We start from the raw sequence: 26,491 nt of genomic DNA, 5'->3' as shown, positions 1-26,491 counted from the left end.
TCCTCCACACCTCCCCCCCCCCCCGATAACAACAGAAATGAAAATTTGCGATCAATCCTCAAAACTATGCATCCATCATATAAGCAACATGTTATTCTGTCAGACTCGTCTTCAATACATTCATTGGATAATTATAGTCAAAGCAGATTTGTTCATGAATTATAAAATGGTGAATGTCATAATAGACCTGTTTCACCTGTTTGCTAATTTATTTAAATGTATGCATGTTTCAGTCTCCGGAAACACTGGATTCACCTGCTATGCAACGGCATAGAATTCGTTTTGCTTACAACAGGGGTTGGTATGTCGGGCAAGTATCTATATACAAAGCTCTTTAATTGTCAAGTGAAACTAGCCATTCATTTGGTACAATGCTTCCGATAGAAAGGTTGATTAACACAGGGTTTAAAAGTACTGTTTGTATTGGAACAAATGTGTTGGAATGTACTTATGACCTTTTTGTTCGGAAAACAGATCCTACTTCTACTTTTCGAAGTGATGTTTCAAGGTTGCCTCAGCACGTCGCGACGGGAAGCTGCGAAACCTTTCAAGTTTGTTCAACAAAATTGAGACAGCTCACTGTCAAAGTCAATGACAATTCGGGGCATTTCGGACTCTGTCGGCTGCACAGCTAGGACGGTAAATCGGAATAAGATCATCGACAGGTAAGGTTTGGTTATCAAGAACAATATCTACGAGTCCATGTTTTTGTTATGTTTGTTGATGTAGTTGGTTTATTTATTTGTATGTTCGTTTTGAGTTGATGAAATATTATCATCATCATCACATCATTGCTTGTTAATAGTTGTATTTACAGACGACGTAACTGTTCATTTTGTACAATATTTGTACATCCATGATGCTGAATGTGTCTAATATGGTTATGAAACTTATTGCTTTGTTTTGTTAATTGTTTTGTTAATATTTTTTGGAATGTATATCTGTTGTTGTTTGTTTTGTGTATATTTTATCTGTTTTTCTTTCAAAGTCAAGTGGCAATTCAAAAGTTAAAAACTAGATTTAAAAGTCATTGATAAAGAGCCAAGATCTATAAACTTTTCTGACAAAAGAAAACACGAAGCTGAGAGTTAGCCCATCTAAGCAGGTTGCATTAGTATGCCAAAATGATTATTTTTAATGTTTATGGTAAAAGTTTCTCTATATAATAGGCATGTTCAAAGGCAATCTTCTGGGACTTCTGTTATCGTACACAAAGTGAATTTAAAATGAACAGTGTAAACTATTGATTTTAATGGCTGGATGGTCGTAAGTGATAAATGTAGTTCGACATTTAAATATATAACTTTACATAAGTTTAGCTCAGAATTACCCAGTATTCGTTAAGAGTGCGTACAACTATACCTCATGCAAAATAATTACCTCTGATAAATATCCACAGACAGCTACTCCCCTTAACCCTCTTACCACCGATATATAGGTTAATATTATTATCCATTGGGTGACTGTCTTTGAAGGTAGTTGTCTAGGGGGAATTATGCAGCACCACGATCACAACGACTTTCGAGAAACAACCTAAGGCCGTTGCGATAGCACCATTTGAAATGTGAGAAAAGTACGTATTACGTAATGCACGTGATATCCATCGCAAGTGCCCCTTAGTTTACTTCATGAAAGGTTTTGCGATCATGTGTCACTCATGGTTATTGTTATCTTTTCTTTTACACTCAATTGTCTATGCTACACTATAACTTTGAAATTTGTTATCCAATGTACAAAACTTGAAAATGATCTTATCTCTTTGGATTGAAAACAATAAATTTGAATTTGAATTTGAATTTATTCAGGGTTAATATTGTCCTATAAAGAGTAGCTTGTCCGGAGTTATTTTTTCTCAATAAAGGGTATTTTTTTTTTTTTTTTTTTTTGGGGGGGGGGGGAATTTGTATTTGACTGGACATGGTTGGGGGGGGGGGGGGGGGTGGTCAACGGAATACGTGGGGTAGTTCAAAGAAAATCACAAATATGTCAACTAATGTATCACTAGAAACTGGTAAGCTAACAGATGGCCATCGTACAAGTTTTAGGTCAACTACATATCGGGTGATTTATAAAAACACAAATGCAACCACCTCCATAGCAGCTGGGATATACGAGAGATTCGCCGGAAAAATAATGATGTTTTAATGACGTCACTATATGGACCAAGCAGACGACATCCCATAAAGAATGAACATAATTGCAAAGCTATTATTGGTCAAATTATAATGAGTTTAGTGTATATAAATGTAATTGCATGTCAAACCATTCAAAAGGCGATATGACCCGATTCTGATAACTAAAATCGTTTGCTTGTAAATACACAGGATATGGGTTAATTAACAATCAAAGAAACCAGACTTTCAAATTGAAAACCCCCGGAATGATATTAAGGACGTCATTTGTTCCCTCTTGAAACGCCGAACATACCGCGGTGTGTGCAGCTGAATATACAATGGCGTCTTATTTTGTTTACAAGCGACAGATTCCTTTATTTTTTGTATCGCTGCATTTGTCATCAAAATAAAACCATGCGCTGGGTGTAGAGTTAGGCAATAGATTATACATTTAGCCTGACGGTAGTGAAGTAATAGAAAGAACTCAAGAGAAGATGAAAACACAGGCACTGAAAATGTGTGATATGTCATGGGACATCGTCTGCTTGTGCAAATCATGTCCATACTGTCAGCAGCGTTCGGAGAGCTCTTCATGTGCTATGCCGGGGCTGTATTTAAGCGTTTTGTGATTTATAATAGTCATTACTTCGAATGTTTCCAAGCACTGAATTTTGATAACTTTGTCGAATCAAAGTTTCAACTTTGCAATAATGAAAATAAAGTTAGTTTCTAAACTTAATGAATATCTACTTTAATATTCTACATTCATCCACAGAATTAAGAAACTCCGTCGTTCTTGAATAATCATGACACGATTTGATGTGGTTCGCCTAAAATATAAAGATTAAACCAGTACAAAAACAAATTTGGTTATTTATGTTTGAAAGCGATAACTAAAGCATCAGCATCAACTTATTAGTAGGAATGAAAATCTCTTTGTTTCTCTCTCGCTCGCTTCGCAGACTCGCAAACAGTCCATCATAATTAGGCCAGCCATCACCACACGCTACCATGACGTGTGTTATGATGATAATAAATAATAAATGATGATGATAATAATAATAATAATAATAATATTAATGATAATGATAATTATGATTATAATAATTGGATTTATACAGCGCCAGAGGATTAAAGGCGCTGTCCCTTATAGTCTAGATAAGGACAAATTAAGAATCGAAAAGGTATGTTTTCAGATGTTTTATTTTAAAGAAATAAAGTAGAGGACTATATTTCTCAGAAATTTAAAAAGTATTAATGATTATACCAACAATTATTGAGCATTGAATATTGAAATTGCCCCATCGACCCTCCCTACGTTGGCAGTTGAGAGGCCCGCAAAGTAATTTAAAAAATAATTTTGGCCCGCTTTATACAAATCTATTGAGAACCCCCTGAAGTAAAATTTCGATTTTGTGTACGTCATCCACAGTCATTTCTATTGCGTATCGATTATTTGATTATTAATGTATTCTTTTAACGTACATGAAATTAATTATTATACCCCCAGATCACGTCGAGAAAAAAAAAATATTCAAGAGATATTTGAATCTCATGCGATTTCTTGGAGTCACGTAATACTAATGTCGAAAACAGACCTATATAAACAAAAATATATGGGCCTAGGGTGTATCAGATAGTTTTCTTTAGAAATCCGAATTTGGCAAAATTACTACTCGGTGTCACTGTTTATTAACTTATACCTATCCCACTTTGACTTCCATTTTGGAGCTTTACAGGAGCCGAAAAAACACTTTTCATAGCATTTTTCTTCTTAAATTTCCTGTAAAGACGCAGATTTGAAAATCCACGTGAAATTGACCTACTTCCCAGCGGCATCTAACGCTGAAGTCACCCCAGCGAGTTCCTGAGTAAATGTTGCTGGTTCAGCAGCGACTCAAAGATGTAACTCAAGACGATAAATTCGCCAAATATCATATAATTTAATCATTTTGTATAATCCTTACAAGTTAGCGTTGTCAGCAATCACTTCACCAAAGGGCGAATTATCAGAGAAGGAGTAATATTCGGGGAAAACAGTGCTGTCGGAGAGAATTAACCCAATAAGAGCGATGCCACGGTATTTTTGTCAAAGTGTTGGGAGCCCCACAAATTTGATGGTAACATTTCACTTAAATTGTATCATGTTGTGAAAGAGGAAATCATTTAAAACACATTTCGGCAAGGATTTTCAAAACAATTTAGGTTTTCAGCGTACAACAGAAAGCCAAAATTATGTTTACTTTTATCAATATTTGTCTTCTAACACATTTTGGGGGGAAATCTTTGCAGAAGACAATGTATCTTAAATGACATCCAATGTCACATAATGATACAATTCAAGTAAAATTTTGCAATCAAATTTTTGGGAAATTTGGGGCTCCCAACTCTTTAGAGGGACTTTAAACTCTTGGATTGGAGCCATGGGGGACTCGGGTAGAAAAATGTAAGGAACAAATCGAATTGATCCATTTTGTTTACTAAAACAGATCGTGGCAAAGGATTTCTCCTTGTTGAACTATATTAATGAACTGATCGAAATAAAGCTCTTGCTTTATGGTATGAACATGTATGAAATATGTTAAAGTTTCCCACAATTTAACATCTTTATTTTGAGGTGTTTTTGTTGATTACGAGGTGGGGAAAACCATGTGAGTTCAACCCTTGGGAATTTTAAGTTAAACAAAAAAACGGTATTCGGGCACTCGTCACCTCTTCATTGCCATCAAAGTGCCAGAGTATCAGTTATGGCAGCGTGGTGGCCGAATATCCTCAAAAAACAACAATGACTTTGACACATACAGTATACTTTAAAAAATATATAAACAGTGTTGTTGACATCCACCGAACAATCTGTTTGATAATGACCTCTCCATTTCTTGAATATTGCTTTCATCTTCACAAAACGAAATGCCGCTGTCGGTTCACCTTGACCAATTACTTTGAGAGGTATTTACCAGGAAGAAAATTATTTCTGCATGGATTTTTTCCCCTTTTTCTCGTCGATAAGTATGTCACAGTTAATCGCAGCATCTAATTATGACCTTATTTTGATGTTGTTTGTTTCACTCGGTTGTTAATGCTATCATCGAGATGCCGTGGTTGAAGCGAGATACATAAGCCGTTGGTTCAAGCCTCGACACAACACTTACGTCATTTGGTACAAGACATGAATCAACACTATATAAAGAATTAGATAATGCTAGAATATTTTTCATGTTATTGCATCCGTTCGTGATCCCAGACAGTCTGAAGGATTATGACTACAGATCATCCCCTAAAGACATAACTTTATTTAAGACGTTTAGACCCACCCCATCCCTCCAGTTGTAAAAGCACCCAAGGCCAATAGGACTATATGATAAACACGTGGTGGCAGGCGCGTACGCAGGATTTTTTCAAGGGGGGGGGGGGTTAACATTTATAAATCGGGCCGCTAGCCTCTGAATAAGCGGGGGGGGGGGGGGGGGGGTAAGAGGACACTTTTTTTTTTTTTTGGTCTCGAAATTTGGAAATTTGACATTTTGCTCCGTTGGGGGGGGGGGGGGGGGGGTAAGGTCAGTTTTTTAGGTCAGCCATGGGAAAAATCAAAGGGGGGGGGGTTTAGGGGGGTTATGGGGGGGGGGGTTACACATAAAAAAATACCAAAGGGGGGGGGGTTAACCCCCCCCCCCCCCCCCCCCCCCCCCCCCTCCTGTGTACGCGCCTGCGTGGTGGATGTCAGTCCCAATCACGTGAGCTTGCTAAAAGAACTCTATTCCAGGTCGGGGAAAAATGTTCGTCTGTGAAGCAGAATCATATAGATAATATCTTTTGGAATGCATTTCCCCCCTTTTGATTTGTTTGTTTGCTTGTTTGTTTGTTTGTTTTTTGGTTTATTTTTTATTTTGTTATTTTGTTTTTGTTTTTTGTTGCCTTGCTTTGTGTTGTACTAAATGTATTTCACATTTTTGAGAGCTATATGACAAAATCCATCAGAAGTATTGTGGCATCAAGATTATTGATAATACAACTGAGTAGTCTACTCAGTTGTATTATCAATAATCTTGATCGTTTACTGAATTACGAATGTGATTTGCATGCAATTCCCTGTCAACTGTTTTTTTAACGCACTCAGAAAAAAAGAAATTCACCAGGATTCAACGAAGACCATTTCCAGGTCTTTATGCCCGAGCATGTCCAATATGATTATAAATCAAATATTATTTACATATTTTAAACGCAGTAACGTAGGAAACGGTTTGAAAATAGTAACCACTTCGAACAAGATTATTCATGATTATAAAATAGTTTTCCTTCTGTTTAGACATGATTTTCATTTTCTTTGTCATGAGATAGTGAGGGTTTTTCCTGAAGATTCTTTTGTAACCACTGTTTTTTTCGATTCTGTGATATATAAAAACACAATAAAGAATCAAAGAAAAGAAAGGAGACTTGTGAGGCTTCTGGTTTCCTTTACAATACATTTTAGGGTTTCGTAAGATGAGCCACGATTTGCGAACCTGGGAATGATATTGGCGTTAACATGAAATGAAGGCCAAGTGAGCAACCACTTCACAGACATGTCAAATAGTAATACGTCCAATTTAAATCTATCCCATCTAGTTTTGTCAATGTTCTCTTCTTGTCCCATACCCTCTCACCCCCTTTCTCCTAAACCAACTTTTCGACCTCTCTTTTTCTCTTTATCCCTCTCTCCCTCTCTCTCTCATTTCTCTTTCATCCCTACCTACCCATCTCTCATCCTCCTCACTTTCCATTTCCCGCTCTTGCCAGGTTGATAAACTCCGTAATTGTCAGCCCTTGACAGTGACCTTTGACCTACCATCGTCTCACCATGACACCGCAGGCCACGCTGTTCGCTGGCCTTGTCCTGCCGCGGATCCTAGCGCTCCTGACCCTGTTCGCAATTTTAGCTGATGCCGGGCAGCCTTTCAATGGGGAAGAGAAGACGGCGATTGTCGATAGGCACAACGAGATCCGAAGGGAGCCGGGGGCCAGCGATATGAATTACATCGTAAGCTATTTGTCATAAATGATATTGATAACAAATTTCGACCAAGGAGCTGTAAGATGGATTTTCCCCTGTGGTACACTTATATTTCAGGGCAACCCAAATAAACATTGCAATAATTTTAGATCTAGATACTTTTGGAATTAAAATTTACGATTTATCGGTAAATTACGACTTATTAAATTGGCCTATCCTTCGTTTGAATACTTTTATCCAACTTTCTTTTTCAATCGAATCCTTTTATAACTATGAGATGGGTAAAATGTTTTACGCAACTTCTAAGAATCCTTCTGTATAACAACTTTTTTTTTCAAAGAGGGAATTATAATATACATAATAACTTTAAAATCGCTCCTCATAAGAATATGAATCTAGGCAAGATGTGGACTTAGTTTCAAACCAATGGATTATGGCACCTGGGAGCACGTGCCTCTGCCCCACTCCGTCCTTAGATATGCCACTGTTTGAAACAATTTACGAAAATCGATTTATCAACGGGAATTTACTTGATTTGATTGTTTCTATATCACCTTTTCAAGCATATATTTGTATGCACTTGAATATGAATTTAATTCCAATTTGTATAATAAAGCTCCTAAATAGAAATGTAAGACATATATAATTATATAGGGCTGCATTCAAGCATGAAGCTAGATTTAATGTAGTCTTTAGTTGTAATTCAGAATGATTTTTGTTAATGAAAGGATGTGAGTGACAATTAGGGGGTGGGAGCGAAGAAAGGGAGCAGCATTTTAAAAATACAATGACAATCAAACCTGTTACTATAGGACATAATTCAACAATTGCATTTCATGACAGTGATGCCGGGTGATGAATTATGATAGAACGGTTTAATGATACATTCAAATTTATGGATGACTATTTCCTGGGGACCTAGTGATGAGTTATTCATTAACCAGTTATTTATAAATAAACTACAATACCTTGAATACAGTCATCATACATTACTTCTTACTATGTCGGGCAAGGTGCGGACAAGCTTTCAGGTTGTCGAGAACATACTTTGTTTAAAAAAAGTATGCCCATTCTGTTGTTGAATGAGCACACATTATGTAAAGAATGAAACGGAAGCATTAAATACATACATTATATAAAGACATCATCTTATTTTTGTAAACGTGTTGTGATCTTTCTGAAACACCACCATTTATTCCCGCATGTTTAGGACTGGGACGACGCCCTCGCCAGCCAGGCTCAATCGCTCGCCGACTCCTGCAAGTTCGAGCACGTCAACGAAGGCCTGGTCGTTGGCGAGTTCAACACGGTGGGAGAAAATATCTTTGCCGAGGGCGGCGAGAGCGGCGACACCAAGACGGGGGTGGACGCCGTGAATAAGTGGTACGAGGAGAAGGCGGGCTATACCTGGGCCGATAACTCCTGCGATGGAGAATGCGGCCATTACACACAAGTAAGAAGAGTTGTACTATTCAAAATTATGATAACGCGTTAACTAAATAAAATCTAGGGTTATTCAACTACACAAATGATTTTTATCAACCATTCATCTTGTGCTAAAATGTATGTATTTTTTTTCTAAATGTACACGATTGGACATGATTTTTTGGGGGCCCTCGAAAATTTGAAAAATCGCACTCCTCCCCATGAGCGCCAGGGGAGGGGGCCCATCTCCCAAAAAAGAGGTAAAATTAACGTGTTTTTACACGTTTCTTTTCCCCAAGGGAGGGTGCCCGGGCCCCCGGCCCCCCGGCCCCCTGGATCCGCTACTGCCCGTGTGCCTATTAATCTAATCACCCTCTCAAACTCGATGCTATATTATATACTGAATATAATAAGTAACTCGACGGTAATAATATATTATCATGTTGTATGTTTCGTTCCACAGGTTACTTGGGCTGAGAGTAGGAGGGTAGGATGTGGTCGAAATTACTGCCCAGACCTACAGGGTGCTTTCCCCAATGCATGGTACATCGTCTGCAATTACGGACCAGCGTAAGTATTTATTACAACATTTTGTTCTTTTATTCAGAATTTAAGCATGTACACTGGATCAGGGGAGGATCCATTTTTTAAAGAGCGGGGCACATTTTTTTGGCCAAATTTTTTTCTTCAAATCAGGTTTTTGGGCAAAATCTAATAATTACGATTTAATTGTTACTAATATATAAATTCAACATTTGTTACGCTGTGTTTTATGTAGATGCTTGACTTGGTTGGTTTGTGTTTTTGTCCGGATACAAACATAGGCCTATATACAAATAATATATAACATGAACAAATAATTATTCAAAAAGAATTCGGCTGGATTGATTAAGTGGCTCTGTTTTTCCTTCGATTCCAGAAAGAAAGAAAGGAAGGGGAAAGGGAAAGAGAGAGAGAGAGAGAGAGATAAAAAGAAAAAGAAGAAGGATTAAACACGCATGGATGTTACACATAATATGGAATTAACATAATGTAAATATGATTATGATGGGTTCCTTGTGTTGTCAAGTAAATTTGATACATTGTATAATTATAATTAAATACAATGTTAATTGGTTTGTGTTTATTTATGTAGAGGTAACGTGGAAGGTGAAAAACCATGGAAGATGGGGGATCCCTGCACAGAATGTGATTCGGGAAGCGGACAGTGTTTCGATGGACTGTGTCGTAAGTACCCCTCCAACAAAAAACACTCTTTTCCTCTATATCACAGACTCACAATGCGAGAGGGGGCCTAGGGGACTGCAGCCCCCACCCCCTTGAGAATTTCGAAATTATCAATATTTGGGCGACCCTAACCTCAGATTTAACCACAGTGTTTCGATGGACTGTGTCGTAAGTACCCCTCCCACAAAAAAACACTCTTTTCCTCTATATTACAGACGTACATGTACGATGCGAGAGGGGGCTTAGGGGACTGCAGCCCCCACCTCGCTTGAGAATTTCGAAATTATCAATATTTGGGCGACCGTAACCTCAGATTTGGGCAGTGAATTAGTCTAGACCTATATACTTCAGTTTGTTGATTATAATTAGTACATTTCAATTATGGAATGCCATTTATCCCATTATAAAATGTCTAATAATCATGGTGATGTCGAAACTGGAAAAGTGATATTTTAGCACGAGACGTAATTAGACCACACTTGACTTTTCCTCCCCTCCTTGGTAACTGATTGCATTATAACTATGAACAAAATAATCTGGATCTGGATTTCCTATTTTAACTTCAATTTGCCTTGTTCATGGCTTGCCTATTTTGAAATAAACTCTCAAACATCAAACACTATCTGGCATAAAATGCGTTAACTTTATAATAATGATAAAAAGGAGAGTATTCAATCTCTTTTTTTTTAATGTTAAGGGTCCTATCGTTCAGTTTGTTTAAACATACAATAAAAATGTACGGTCAATATTATTGTGCTGCATTTGGATTTAAATCTGTTTTGTTTTCTATGTTTGTTACATCAGGCCCTTGCAGTGAGCACCCCGAGGAATGCGGTAAGTTCTAATGCAAACTTTTATTTTATTCTGACTAATAATAATAATGAAAGCTACATTTATATTTTCGAACATAAATTGATCCAAGGGATGCTCAACTCCCCTATGACGTACTATTATTAGTACCATATCAGGACAATTACCCCCTGGACAATCACCCCCGGAACCCCCCCCCCCCCCCAAGGACAACACCTAGGATAATTACCCCCACCCCTAACAATTACCCCTTAGGACAAATACCCCTCCCCCCCCCCCCCAGGACCACCAAGGACAATCAATTTACATAAGTTTACTTTATTCCACCTCTACCTCTAATGTTTGCATTTTCGTCATTGATTGGAGAACTTGCACCTCGGTTCGGATCAATGAATAATTTGTAATATACGTTATCTTTTCGAATCTATTCCCCATGGCGATCGATGAAATACGATTAGCTTGAAAAGCATTTTTTTTTTAATCCTCTTCGGGTTTGTTATTTCTAAGATCGTTAAAACAAAATCAAATGTTATTCTTCTTCGTGTTTCGTGTTTTAGATTGCAGGATGGTGTGTGAAAACTGCGCCAATTTGAACACCGAGTGCAAATGCGAATGCCCAAACGGGTTCAGGGGAGTTAATTGTGCAGGTAAGTGTTTTTAAAAGAGTCCTATACCAGTGACAATGGCTGTGCAATGATTTGAAAGAGTGAGATGATGGTGTGAATTAGATAAAAATGGCGTGATGATGAAGTTGATGTGAAAACGGGGATGATGTGACGATGGCGAAAAGTCTTGACACAGGTGATGATGTGACAATGATGATGATGTTGATTGTGTGACGAGGGAAATGATGTGACGATGGCAATTAGTCTTGACAACGGTGATGATGTGACAATGGTGATGATGTTGATTGCGTGACGAGGGAAATGATGTGATGATGGCAATTAGTCTTGACAACGGTGATGATGTGACAATGATGATGATGTTGATTGTGTGATGACGAGGGAAATGATGTGATAATGGCAATTAGTCTTGACAACGGTGATGATGTGACAATGATGATGATGTTGATTGTGTGACGAGGGAAATGATGTGATAATGGCAATAAGTCTTGACAACGGTGATGATGTGACAATGGTGATGATGTTGATTGTGTGATGAAGGAAATGATGTGACGATGTTTAGGTGTGACGGTTGCGATAATTCGGCGATGCTGATGATATGACGACGTTGATGATGGGATGAGGCTATTAGGGAACCAGTGATGGCGTGACGATGTTTATTGCGTGACGATAGAAAGATGATGTGACGGTAATGGTGTGACGATGGCGATGGTGTGACGTCGGTGATAAGGGAGACATTGATAATGTGACGATTTTCATGCTGTGACGACGGTTTTGATGTGACGATGGAAAATTGACGATGGTGATGATGGTAATTAGTGTGACTATTGACATCAGTGTGATGATGATGTATTTATATAATTCTGGTAAACGACTTCGTTCAACAAACTGTCGCACTCAACGTTTTCTAAATTCTTTCGTTCCGGCCTTTCTCGATCCGCAAATACAATCAAAATGCTACATGAATTTTAAGTTCTTCTATATTTCTGTAATTCGATTTGTGTAACCTTTCACCTATTTTGTTTTATAATAACGTAAGAAAATTTCTGTACAGCAATATTCTGACGAATTTCTATGTGTATGTAAACTTATTTTGATTCGTTGTACGTTTGTAAAATGTGGGTAAAACAAATTTCCAACATTGGACAATAAATTGAAATGATGATGATGGCATAATCGTGATGAAATGGTTATGGTTGCGTGACACGTTTTTGCACATGTTAACGTACATCACAACAAATGTTGCTTTCCATCTTCCAGAAATTTGTGAGGACGTGGATCCAACTTGTGGGGCAAACCCTGGCTGGCCTGATGCCGATTCTTGTTCTCTCGGCGATTTCGTGCCCCTCGGGTGCCCCCTTATGTGCGGTGTATGCAGTAAGTTACCATTGTTGGCATTCGGAACATATTGTTCTACATTATTCAGTTTTCAGTTTAGTTCATTTTTGTTTGCATATTTCACATTATCACAGTTTGCATTGATATCACAAAATAAATGATACATGAATTTTATTAACAGAGGCTTAAAGAAAAAGTGAGTACATCAAAGCAATTATTTTTCATGCAGTAAATAGTAGAGGTTTAACTTAAATGAAGAGTGAAATGAGGGGTCTATGTTGAAAGCCCCGCTTGTGAACTATATAGGCTTATCTCTACGGGACAAGAAGATCTGTGTTTATAGACTCCAAGAGGGTATTTATTCTAATAATAGTCTTTAGAATGGAACAGTCCAGCAATGCATGATTGCAGCCATGCGACCGTATAAACCGGCAGTTATAATCATAATAAAAATATATTAGGCCTATAATATAGAGCGTTGTTCTTGCAGGTACAAAGAGATAAATATTATTATTACCGTTAGTGCTATCGGTGCATGGTCTTCACCGAAAAGGCCCTCAAACATTTTATATTTTTTCCTATCGGTTTCAATTTGTTCCACCTCGGCCGTGAGTGGCAAATGTAGATTAAAGTATTTCCAACGGATGTTAGTGCTGTGGCAGGGATTCGAACCCTTTACAACACGGCCCAAGGTCCGGTGGTTTGTTCACTTTCGTTCATAAGTTCGATGAATTTATACATTCATACCCTTTCGAGTTAGTAATAGGACCATGGTTTTAATATAGTCATTTATAACGATAATAATCGCAATAAATATTTTTGCGCCTATTAATCGTTTCTTTCATAATATATATTCAATGTATTCATATACTCCTTGTATAGTGAGTAATGTAATGATCATAGTTATATATTCATTTTAATAATCATGATGATTGATGAAATAGAATGGTAAATGGTCTTATTCATCTGTTTTTACTTTCATTATTATCTAGATGCCCAAGATCCCGACTTCGTTTGTGGTAAGAACGACAAACAAAATAATCATAAAGCCTAAAGAATGAGTGAATGTATGAATGTTTGTGTGTTTGAATGTTTGTCGCAATGGTTGTGTATGGAGGGGAAGCGATCGCGCAATATAATAATATGTTAGAAATTATTGCAATGGAATCATAATAGATATTCTTGCAGACTTTAATTGATTGCATAAATAAATGTCGCCAGGTCAGAAAATATGTAATACTCTATATTGAAAAAATTGAATGATTATGTTAACAGTAAATCTGGATGATCGAATGAAGCTTGCGTAATTATGATAAGGCCTACTTGAATAACCGATTTTGAAAAACGTGTACATCTTATAGAAAAAAGTCGGAAAACATGTATCGGCAAGGGCATCGCTATATGACGCCTCTTCCCTTACTTCCAAAATTCTTGTCAGCTTTTCCGTAATTGTCATCAATGTTATATATGAGCATCTGCCCCTTCACAGGCTAAAGATCTAGGCATCCAACTAGTATAATCCTTGTGGCGCGCTCTAATTATATTCGATGTTTCGACTATCTAATAATAATATTCGGTTCTTGTATATCATATATCACATTTCTTGAATATCACATTTTCTCTATGCGCTTTCAAAGAGCTTTGGAAATGATTACACCAGCTTTATAATGGCTGCCATTACGGCGCCCTAGCATTTTAAAGAATTAATTCCAGCCAGGTACCCATTTACCTCACCTGGGTCGAGTGTGACAAATGTAGATTAATAATGTCTTTCTAAAGGACATTATTGCCGCGGCGTGACTCGAACCGCGGACCTTGTGATCCGGTGACATATCAACTCGACCACGATACCTCTATCCGAAACCTGTCCTTTTTGCTACTACTGTTGTTGAAGTTGTTATGGTTGTTGTAATCATTGATGTTGTTTGTCGGAATATTTTCGGCAAAACCATAAAATATTCGTTTTCGTCGAATACTCGTCCCTACCCCAAAAATGTAAAATATTCTTTGAATAGGCCACTACCTAAAACGGGGCATATTCTTGGTCTTGTCTACTAAAGTTATGTCACTTAGGTGTTTTAAAAAGGGTGCACGGGCCTGTTTTGACCTCCTCCCCAATCCGTCAGGGGTTGAGGGAAGAAAAAGAAAAAGAAGAAGAAGAAGAAGAAGAAGAAGAAGAAGAAGAAGAAGAAGAAGAAGAAGAAGAAAAGAAGAAGAAGAAGAAGAAGAAGAAGAAGAAGAAGAAGAAAAAGAACAAGAAGAAGAAAGAACTAAAGAAAAGAGAGAAGGGGAGGAGAAGAAGAAGAAGAAGAAGTCTATTGGAACTTACCACAGGCCAACGAAGTGGCTCCTACCTCTTGATATTTGGAAGTATAGTTGCGCGATGACTCGATTGCTGATTATCCGTCAGTGATCATAAATAATTATAGCTTATTTATTTAGTTCGTCACCCTCGATATGATATATTTTGTGTGAAGATGGAAGTACTCAAACGGGAACGGGCACAGGCACCGGAACAGGAACGGATACTGACACGGACTCCGACACGGGCAAGGAAAGGGGCGGCGGTGGCCGTCAGCCTTCTGGAGGCCAGGGAGGAGGAGAAGGAGAAGTCACGGGGGACATCTGTACTCAGACTTTCACCGCCGCCACCTATGTCGACGATGAGCTTTTCCTTTTCCACGTATGTTCAATATGACCCAGGCGCGTACGCATGGGGGGGGGGGGGGGGGGTGGTATTTGGTATTTTTTATGTGTGTATTTTGGAGAAGAAAAAAAAACCTTTGGTAATTAAAAAAAAAAAAAAAAAATTATACCAATGGCTGACCTAAAAAAGTGTCCTCTTACCCCCCCCCCCCCCCGCTTATGCAGCGGCTGGCTGAGTCATTGCGAAATTTTCGGCCCGATTTCAAAATGTTAAACCCCCCCCCCCCCTTGAAAAAATCCTGCGTACGCGCCTGATAAAATTATGACCATTGGATTACAATTTCATTTTCGTCGCATTAACATGTAAACAATTTTACACGTTAGGAAGCGAATATTATGACATAAATTCTTCATTTTTTCTTTATGCGTTTTGACTTTCTTATCATCTGTCCAAATACCATGTTCGCTTTATCCAATCACCCCTGTACCAGCGTGTAACCAGTATTTCATTTTTGTATTTAATGTGGAAAGGGAGGGGTGGTTAAGATCACCAATTTTCTAAAGAAGCATTAATACACCCTTTAAATAAATGAAAGGGAGTGTAGCGACCTACTTTTAAATAAATTAATAATATTTACACATTTTGAAAAGTGAATTAAACACAGAGTTTAGTTACTCCGAATTTAATTCACGTTTTCTTTTTTTTATTTCTATAAAAAGCCTTATGGCACCAATTAATAGTAGAGACCATGCATGTGCCCAGAGCCCCCTGACTATGCCTCTGTCACTATAAAAAAAGACCATAGAAGATAGATCGGCAACGATATTACTTTACCTTTAAAAAAAAAAAATCAAAAATGGGTCAAGTACATGACTTGTTGGATTACGTAGATTTCAACGGCAAATGTGACAGTTGACCCAAATAGCATCGCAGATTGTCCATCCATTCAGAGAGAAGATAGTTACATGGAATTACCATTAAAGTCTGGATAGATACCAGAGGGAATAAAAACGGGTTTTTTCCCCGATTTATTCTAATTGATGGACTTGAGCTCAAGGCTGAATGTGTATAGTGATTACATTCAATATCCAACTATTTAACAGAACTTTTTAGTCATGTTCTCTAGGATGTTGGGAGCCCCCCGCCCCCGGTTCTCTCTCTCTCTCTCTCTCTCTCTCTCTCTCTCTCTCTCTCTCTCGCTCTCCCCCTCTCCCTCCCCCCTCTCTCTCTCCCTCTCTCTCTCACCCCCTCTCTCTGTGTGTCCCTCTCCACTCCCTTCTCTTCCCCTCTCTCTCTTTATCTATGTATTCTCTCTCTTTTTCCCCATTCTCTCTTCCTTTCACCATTCTCTTTCCCTTCTCTCTCTCACCCCATCATCATTCCCTTCTCACTCCCACCCCTTCCTCACTCCCTTCTCCCCACCTTTATCGCCGTCACTTAGAATGCATCTTGTTTCATTTGTGTTTCCACAATGTTTCCACCATACTACAACAACATGCGATTTAAAAATATTTATACACACATTACACAGAAATCTTATTTTTCACAGGGTGGAAAGTTGTGGAAGGTATCGTCTTCTGGCGAGCTCCTGTCACCGGCTGAGGGAGAAAACGCTCAAGACAGCTTCATTAAACTACCCAATGACATATCAGCTGTCTACCAACGAAAAGATGGCAACGTGGTTTTCTTAAGAGGTAATGATGACAATGTGTTCTAATCGTCGTTCATCCGTTTATGTTCATCACCGTATTATCATCAACATCATCATCATCATCATTATTATCCTCTTCATCATCACCACCCTCACCATCCTCGTCACCATAATCGTCAACATTATCATCATCTTCATCTTCATCGTCACCATTTTCATCACTATCTTCATCATCATCATCGTCATTATCATCATCTTTATCACCATCTCCAGCAACAACAACAGCACCTCGATGTTCGATTCCATCGTTTGAATTGTTTGATGGTTTTCACACAATTTCCCCCATGTTATCCTTGATTCTGCAGTTCTTCGTTGTCACCTAGGTCACTGTAAATTTAAAGAAGAAATGATTATCCAACTTCTTCTTTCTCTTCTTTTTTTTCTCATTTTATTTCTACTCCTCTATTTTTTCTCCTACTTGTGTATCCGCTGTACCTTTCATATTATCATCCGTATTATCATCAACATCATCATCATCATCATCATCATCACCACCCTCACCATCCTCGTCACCATCATCGTCAACATCATCATCATCTTCATCTTCATCTTCATCATCACCATTTTCATCACTATCTTCATCATCATCATCACCATCATTATAATCGTCATCACCGTCACCACCACTGCAACTACCAATAACAACTTCGACTCTGATACTTTTCTTCCTCTCTCTCTCATCCACCTCCTCCTGAACACCATTTCTCCGTTAAATAAAGCATATATTAATCATATCATATCCTTTTAACTTATTTTTTCTTCTCCTCATAAAAATATTAATTGATTTATATGTCTTCCTCGTCAAAACTATGACAGTTCATTATGTTTTCCATTTCAGATCAAAAGATGTTTATTTTCCAAGATAATAAGCGCGTTGAAGGTCACCCCATTAAGATAGTAGACTGGGGCGTGGAGAAAGATGTAGCAGGGGCAGCCCATGACAGACGACAAGGTAAAGACTTGGTTTTCCTTTGAAAATGAATAAATTAATAGAATAATAGGCTAATAAATCGATAAATTAATAAATGAATTTAATGTATAAATTAATTTGATTTATAAATAAAAGAATAAGTTGATTAATTAAAACAATGAAATGAAAAAAAAATATATATAAATAAATGAATAAATGTAATACGATTTCATGATAATAATACACGTCCTTAGTTCTAGCACTAATTCACGGGCAGCACCCCCCAATAGGGGTTACTAGTTGGGGTCTACATTGTTAAGGGAAGGTTGTCCGATGTAGTTACCCCAGTACCTTTGATCGTTTTTTCGTGATAGTAAATTGTTTGTTCTTTTGTATCACATCATTTTGTGATCATTTAGTTTTTCTAGAGCTCTCAGTTTCAGTGAGAGTCTTCTGTTTTAGCACATTTACCGTAAAATGTTTGATGACGCTATTTAGTTCGCATTTAACTACTATATTTATATATCATTTTGCCCCGTCTAGAAAAATGTCACATTGATCTATATGAAGCCTTTGGGAATATTTTTCTTTAATGAATTATGATTGATTAAGTAGTTCCCCAGATATGTTTTTATGATAATGAATCGTCCATCTTTTATTTGATATGTATAGATAAGACGTACTTCTTTAAAGGCCCACAAGTTTGGCGGTATAATGAGAAATCAAAACGAATAGACAACGGATACCCGAAGAGCATCTCGACGGAATATGATTCAAAGGTCAACAAACCGAACTTTGTTTTCTCGGATAATGAAGGTAAAGTATTTCTTCCCTATTATTTTCCATTTGCTCCTTTTTTTTGCTTCCGTTTTACATTTTAAGATCTATGTCATAGCGTTAAAGCCAACTAGATAAGCTGACGAAATATATATAAGTTTTGAATCAATATCATAATTTTCAATCACTTTATCTTTTATTCTTCTCCATTTTCTGCAGGGAATTTCTTTTTCGTAAAGCTCCAGAAAGTGTTCCGCATCAGTGCCGGAGGAAATGAAGTGGACACTGGGTATCCGAAACCATTTGCTCCCGAATTCTTCTCTGACTGCTAGAAATGGGTATCCAATACCATTATCATTATGTATCCGCAAATGAAAGAGATACATGTTATCAGTAACCGGATGGTCGATGATATTAAACGAGGGTTATTTAGAATTTGTGAATTTTACCTCGTTTTTTCGTGCCACGTACGTTGATGCTTCATCTAAGCCTATTTGCTTTGAGTATGTCAGGTTAATTTTAAAATAGTCTAACTCTGTGATTATGATATGCTTACCTTCTACCTTTCACTTTCATGACTATGCCTTAATACAAATAGATAATCAATCTTATAATAAGCTTCATTTTGACAAAATAAGCATTAGAGGTATTATGTTACAGTCGGGTGAGCTTTCCAAAAGGTTCATTTCTTGGTGACAGTTTCCCCTAAATTTTGCTGCATAGTTGATTTCATTGCAAAGTATGCTTTCTCACACAATATGCTCAATTTGTATCGTAGATTGGTTAGTTGTGAGGCAGAACAGGGCAAGCATAACCTTGAATTTCAAATGAAACCATAGCAGTGATACGTAAATCAGTTTTTAAATATGTGTTTACCTTTTAAAGATGGTGCCAGGCATTGTACATTAGATTTCTGACTGTAATATAAAGGGTCTTTATGGATATAGTTTAAAATGTTACGGATCGAATTTTAGTTTAATGGGTATTAAATGGGGTGGGGGGGGGGGGGGGGGGGGGTTGAACGTGAAGGCAATCAGTTTCCTGTGCTGTTTGCAAGACAGGAGATTCCAGAAATTCGTTTTGATTAAAATCAAACCGTAAATTTAGTTAACGTTCATTTTGTAGCATTTATATCGAAAGCTGTTTGTAAAGAAGGGAGTAGAAAGAGTTGATAGTTGTGATAATAACGTGTTGTGCCCCTATAAAAAGGAAGGAAACATAATGAAGGAACTTTATTTGGGGAGGGGGGGGGGCGGTAATAATGAGAAAATAAATTATACCGGATTTATGGTGGAAAATAGGGTGAAAGAAGACAGGAGTAAGAAATAAATCGGAGGAATTAGTGATAAAATCGACGGGTAAATATTCCGCCTATTTGGGGGAGTTTATGAGGAAGATTGAACACGCGTATGTACATAAAAGAGATTTTTAATAAAAGGACTTTAATCTCGCATTCGACAAAGCGCAGTGCACAATTATTAGCAAGCATACTGAACATATGCCATTAAATAATGTATAGCGCAGCTGTGTACTGTTCCTAAAATATATATTGCTCTGCTGTTAAATTTTACCGGTAGTGGTGCATGCATGTGTTTTGAAGTGCAGAATAAATAACAGTATTTTCGTTTGCATTCCACAAACAAATTTTCCGTTGAGTTTTTAAAATGTTATATTCGAGTTGTAATGTTGCCTGTGTTTTCAAACGGGGAGACTTTCCATGTTGAAATGCATCACCGTAAACAGTAACTGAAAATAAAGAGGCCGAATGCATATTGATGAGAATAAAAGAACTATACAAGTTAAACAAGTAGAATAAGAAACAAAAGGAACATGTTCTGTCTCCGTTCTCCTCTTTGTACTTCTTCCCGCTTCCATCTCTCTCTCTCTGTATCTCCCTCTCTCAAGCACACACAAAACCATACCCCCTCCCCACATACACACGTTCTTAAATGTTCATCCTCTTTCTCTTTCACTCTCTCCCTCTCTTTTCATTTCCCCTTGTTTTTCCTCCAACTAATTATACTGTACTGTATTCACGGGTAGAAGAAAAAAAATCAGAGACCGTCCTTTCCTTTTCGATTCCTTTTATTTAAAAACAATTTCATTCCCCCTTTGCATCGTAAACCAACATCATATACAATACCGACCAGGATATTATTCAATACTCTGCTGGAAAAAAAAAAATTATATTTAATGCATTGTAGGTTCAGGAAATAATATTGGCAAATCAAATAAAACCCTGCTCATCCACATAATGCATAGCGCTTCAAGATTTCGCACTTTCAGTTTTAAACCTTTATACTTCAACTTCATTGAGAATGCAACACGGGATGAATAATGAAGATTTAAACCATTTCACAGCTAACAAAAAGGATATCTATAGTTTTTTCTATACCGGTAATTAAAAATATGTAATCTACTTAAATCTCTATAAGGGACAATTTTTTTCTGTTAAATTTTGAGATGATTATTTAAAGGATGCGCCCATTGACTGGAGAAAAAATTTAAATCACATTTTGTGAATGAGGGTAGTTTTCTGAAAACCGACACTCTACTTTTGACACAATATTTAAATTCCACATATTTTCCTGTTATTTTGTTAACTAATTTGTAAGAAACCATCTAATGGTAATCCTGTATGCTGCTTTTAACTTCAAAGAGACAAGAGCTTTGCAAATCGAATGTGATACAAAATTGTTTCATAGGTTAGTCCGATTAATAGATAAAGTGCAAGAAGAACATAGATCTTTCAAGATTACAAGCAGTGTCCCATCTATGTACATCCATGTCGGTATTTTTTTGTCACTTCCCATTATTTTGTCAAAAATTTGCTGAAGAGTACGATTTACATTTACCACATACTTAAAAGTACATATACAACATTTTGACACTCTTATTTGAAACATGGTGTTTGCCAAAACTGCACAATATTTTAGAGAATCATGCATGCCTTCAAAAACAGCTTTGCCAACAAGCATTGTCACAAAATATTAAAGATGTTCTTGCATGGGTACAGTGTAGTCGTTCGTGAAGTACCGGTAGGCAACTTGGCGATCACTACATAACACTGAGTCAACGGGTATTACACTCCTGGGCGTACGTCTGTGTGCTGCCCTCTATATACGAATGCATGAGCAACTTTAATATATCCACACTCTCCAAGCAATGGGCATCTGGTACATGGGAATATATAGGTACATAATAATAATAATAATAGTGGGTTCTTGTATAGCGCTCTCGCCAGTCAGATTTGACCCTCCTGGCGCTCCCGATTATTACCCTGGCTTTAGCACGGCTGCCATACCGCGCTCTAGCATTTCAAGGAATAAATTCCTACCCGGTACCCATTTACTGCACCTGGGTGGAGTGTGGCAAATGTAGATCATGTACCAGATTACTCTTACTTTGGCTACAGATTGTCAGTATATTATAATTCATCTCTTGATTATGCATTTTAATATATTTGCGTAACCATCTATTCTCCCATTCAACATGTAACTCATACTATCTCTGGGGCTTTATTCAGCTCTGTAATTAGTTTCTGGTCTCGTGTAAATCTTGCATACATTTATTTGAAATAATGAGTGAATAATTTCTGGACCGTTTTGTTACGAATATATAGACACATTGCATATCATAGGCACACTAAACACTCCTCAACAAACGAAATGATTCAATTCATTGTGTGTAAAACTTTTGAGTTTCACTGTAAACTGCACAATAAGATAATAACATAACACACATACATGTACAACAAACCAAAAGAGCTGAACTCTTGTTGAATAATTACAAAATCCAACATTAAAATTGCACTTCTTTCAGTAAATTCATTAAAAAAACAATAATAATGATATTAAATAGTAAATAAAATGACCCATCTACAATTCATTTTGAATTTATGATGAATTCAGTAACGCCATATGCGTAGAATTTGTATTTTACATTCATTCAATATAAATTCATGGAAGAAAACAAACGGCCATGACTACACCAATTCATTTACTACACTGCATGTTTTTTCTCATACCTCAGAAGTTTAAGCAAAATCACTTTAAAAACAAGTGAGTTCTCACCAGATTTTGAAGAGTAATCGCACATGTACCGATACTTGTTTTTGTTTTCCTAATTACCTTCACAGAGCTCTGCCGCTTTCACAAAAAGTTTCTTACTTTAGAATAGTACGTTGTAAACATCGGCTTGTGCAATTCACTTTTTTACATTAAGCTTGATAATAACTTAAATTCAAATAAATAGATCTTATGATGTAGTGAGCATATACATCTACTCAAGTCACAAAATAAAATAATCCCTTCCTACGATAAAACATTTCCCAAAATGATGCTGCATATTGAAATTGAGAAAAAATGGGACACGATATTTAGAAATATAAAATACATGTTTCCTATTTCAAGACAAAATGTATTTACAAAATCTATGGTGCATTAGAATAAATAAAACTCTTATATGGCTGCTACTGCCTCACCGAAACAAATAGATGGGTACACTATGGTCTGCTACATGCGTCAGGTTCAAACTCTGGTACCTGCATGATCGGGAAGATGGTGAAAGATAAAGGGATAAGAGAAGAAAAACAAAGAGAGAGAGAGAGAGAGAGAGAGAGAAAGAGAAAGGGGGAGAGACAGAACAGTGAGAGATGGGTGAGATAGAAAGAACAGAAGAAACATAGAAGAAAGAGTTGAAGAGGAAAAATTAGAAATAAGATTGTAAGGGATGACACAAGAATCAAAATAAGATGAAAAGAGTTTGATGAGAAAGAAAGAAATGAGATATGAAAAGGTACGTTGGAACAATTGAAATGCTCATGTTTAACAAAATGAAAACATTATTTGTTTGTACACAATGTACAATAGAAGTCCAATAGAAAGTGAATTCATGAGTCTGCTTGACGTGCCATTAGGTCTTAAACTTATACCAGTAATAAAAAGATACATGTAATTCAATACGAATTGAAGATAATGGCCTTTTATTGACTAACTGTTCTGTCCAGGATACATTTATACTCCTACAGTACCCCATCCTAGCTCCATGCACACAGATATGTATACCCAATAAAGGACACCAAATGGTTTTCATCTAACGGACCAGCCTTGTATTGCTTCAACGTATTGGTGGTGGTGGTAGTTATTTTACCCGACTGCTAAAAAACATAAATGCTTGTTAGTAAGCAACCAGAGGACCGACGGCTTAAGGTCTACTCCGAGGGACCTGGTAATGAGGATTAATGCCTTACCAAAGGACACTAGCGCATTGACTTGGTTTTGAACCAACCGAGCTATTGCGCCATCCTAAAGACTACTGTACACGGATGGTGACGTCATTATCTTACACTTGATGGCAATTTGCTCATTGTAAATCGATGTAAACAAAACTATGCTGTGGCCCCCACACCTTTTGTATGTTAACCCTTGGAAAAGCCTAAAATATAGGATAGTAAGACAAGGCATCATGCAAAAGCCTTAAAATGGTCATCCTTGTCCCTTTTGAGAACAACACTTACCATTCTGAATTTCTGTGGTAGTAGTAGCCTTCTATCGACGCTGTTGACTTTTGAAAACAAATATAGTAAAATCCTGCAAAAGAGGCTCCGCTGATGTCTTTTACTTTGTGATCAGGTACCAAGAAGTGCTCCTACATTCACAAAAAGGGGAAGAGAGAGAGAGATAGAGAGAGAGAGAGAAGGATAAAAACTGCTGTTGCTTCATGCTAGTGCTACTACAATTTGAACAAAGAGTGTTCTTTGACTTGTTAATGAGATATGTGCATGCATACTTGCTAATCATTTTTCTATTATTTTGTTTGTTTGTTTTCACTTTAAATTGCTACAATACACAGTGACATTGAAAGGCAATAAAACACCAACAGATACAAGTATTTTTTACCCCTTCGGGTATAAATGTATGCAAACAGCAGCTGACTCTTTCTAACATTCCAAGATGTTGTATTGATAGGTTGAATCATAATTTTTCCTACATTTTTACAGTGAAACATGAGCTGTATTGTACTAAACTTTACAAAAGTGTCATAAAGGGGCCCAACATCACAATATACAACATCAACAACAAAAAGGAGAGGAAAAAAAAATTAAAAATACATACTTTCCACCTCATGAAGACATAATCTGTGTTATTCAGGGCATCATAGTTGAAGTTGTCTTGGTTGAAGGTCTTGGTGTATTGGTAAAATGACAGAAACTGACCCTGCAATTCAAATATCAAAATACAAAAGATTAAACAAATTAATATGCAAATACGAGTCAAGGATTTACATTTGTTTTTATTTGGTGGTGCATTAAGGCTTATAGAGGCAAATGGGCAATGAAGATTGTTACAAAAGTTTTAGTTTTAGGACATAATAGAAACATCTTTCAAGAGCAATATCAGTGAAAAATTGCTTGAAATCCAAAACAAATAAAATTACAATCATACAAAATAACAGGGAGCATTAGCAATATAAATAATTTAGAACAAGACCTGAGACTACGGATAAAAATTCATCTTTACCCAATGCTACATTACTCAACTTTCAAGTTACCACAAATTATGTACATATTCTTATTCATTATGGTAATTATTAGTTATTAACTATGTTAAAGAGATCTCACACTCACATACCACTATTTATCTTTCTTCATGTGGCTTTAACATCATCAGAAATCACAGCTGAAAAATATTATGAAAAAGTTATATCCTTGCTGTAATGGATTATACATGATTATCACAAGGATGTATCATCTGCTGCATGATTTTGAGCCTAGCTGCTCTCACTTACCCAATGTTTCTTGTCAACTTCCTCATCTGCATCCCATTTTCTTGTAAGGAATGGGTATTTCTCTCCTATGATCTCTCCTTCAAAAAAAGTGACTAGAACAGGGAACTCATCTGTCAGGCCCTTGATCTTCAGGTAGCCACACATATAGCTGTTCTCTTCATCAACATGCTGCATTAGTGAGAAAATTGTAAATTGTATGCAACTATGGTGGATTCATGTCAGTGTAAAATTGTAAATAATCGCTCATGGCTGATGGCTCCCATATATTTTTTAAAGATAATTCATGTTGTTCCAGGGCATACAGAAACGAATGAGGAGGGAAAAGTATGGAAGGAAATGGAAGCTGTTAGATGGTACAACTACAAGGAAGTGCAAACATTAATTTTTCAACAAAGAAAGAAAGATGTGAAAATATTGCAGAAAATGGAGACAGAAAGAAACTGATGAGGTAGAGAAATGGGAAGAAAGATGGAGATGTGAAGATGATCAAGAAAAGTACATCTTCATTTATAGAATTTGAATAATGGGTTAGGGAATTAAGACTATTATTAGAGGAATAAGAAATTAATGGAATTAAAAGATTTGGGGGACAATATTCAATACACACATAGATCTATGCATGCCCAATTGTGCACAATCGGTGTTCGGCAAGGACTGAGGCGAGGCCTCCACTGTGTACTTCCTACGCCCGACTGTAGGCGGGGCACGGATGCCAACAAACACACTCTACCCGTCTCCCGCGGGATACTCACTTGCAACTCGACTTCCACATCGTAACGATTGCCTTTGCTCTTCTGATGCCCTTGGAATCTTGAACCACTGTAAAGCAAAGATCGAGCAACTCCAGGCTGGCAACAATTTTGGGGCGGTAGAGGATAAACGTCGACAACGCCTGGCATTTTCAGTGCATTTAAATCCAGTTTGTAAATTTTTGGGCCGTCGAAAGACTTGCATAAAAAAATCCCAACACTCTCGTCCAGACTTAACTCGCCTGCACTCGAATCATACTTTCCACCCGTGCATTTCGTGGTAGTAGTTGATACCCCCCCCCCACCCCCCCCCCAAAAAAAAACGTCTGCTCTTTTAGGGGAGTGTGCCTTTTCCTTACTAGCATATATGAACAGGGCAGA

General features: G+C 37.2%; 2 protein-coding genes across 2 annotated transcripts; one reads left to right on the top strand and one right to left on the bottom strand.

Annotated features, from left to right (window-relative positions):
* The first annotated feature begins 564 nt into the window (after nt 1-564).
* On the top strand, nt 565-19,546 carry LOC100893090. Its single transcript, XM_011678783.2, has 14 exons — nt 565-665; nt 6,891-7,131; nt 8,315-8,557; nt 8,993-9,099; nt 9,665-9,756; nt 10,561-10,590; nt 11,124-11,213; nt 12,450-12,566; nt 13,520-13,546; nt 15,005-15,210; nt 16,724-16,868; nt 17,724-17,837; nt 18,468-18,611; nt 18,792-19,546. Exons 2-14 carry the CDS (start codon nt 6,952-6,954, stop codon nt 18,902-18,904), a joined length of 1,608 nt encoding a protein of 535 aa, XP_011677085.2. The 5' UTR covers nt 565-665; nt 6,891-6,951; the 3' UTR covers nt 18,905-19,546.
* A 2,759-nt stretch (nt 19,547-22,305) lies between these two features.
* Nucleotides 22,306-26,346, bottom strand: LOC579150 (glucose-induced degradation protein 4 homolog). Its single transcript, XM_779281.4, has 5 exons — nt 26,114-26,346; nt 25,362-25,529; nt 24,689-24,790; nt 24,091-24,221; nt 22,306-23,115 (listed from the first exon to the last, which is right to left on the bottom strand). The coding sequence occupies exons 1-5, from the start codon at nt 26,258-26,260 to the stop codon at nt 23,052-23,054; spliced, it is 612 nt and encodes a 203-aa protein (XP_784374.2). The 5' UTR covers nt 26,261-26,346; the 3' UTR covers nt 22,306-23,051.
* Between the last annotated feature and the right edge of the window lie 145 nt (nt 26,347-26,491).

Source organism: Strongylocentrotus purpuratus, unplaced genomic scaffold (assembly GCF_000002235.5).
Source record: "Strongylocentrotus purpuratus isolate Spur 01 unplaced genomic scaffold, Spur_5.0 spur5_scaffold_14, whole genome shotgun sequence".
Lineage (NCBI taxonomy): Eukaryota > Metazoa > Echinodermata > Echinoidea > Camarodonta > Strongylocentrotidae > Strongylocentrotus > Strongylocentrotus purpuratus.
This window is presented reverse-complemented; position numbering and strand designations above follow the sequence as displayed.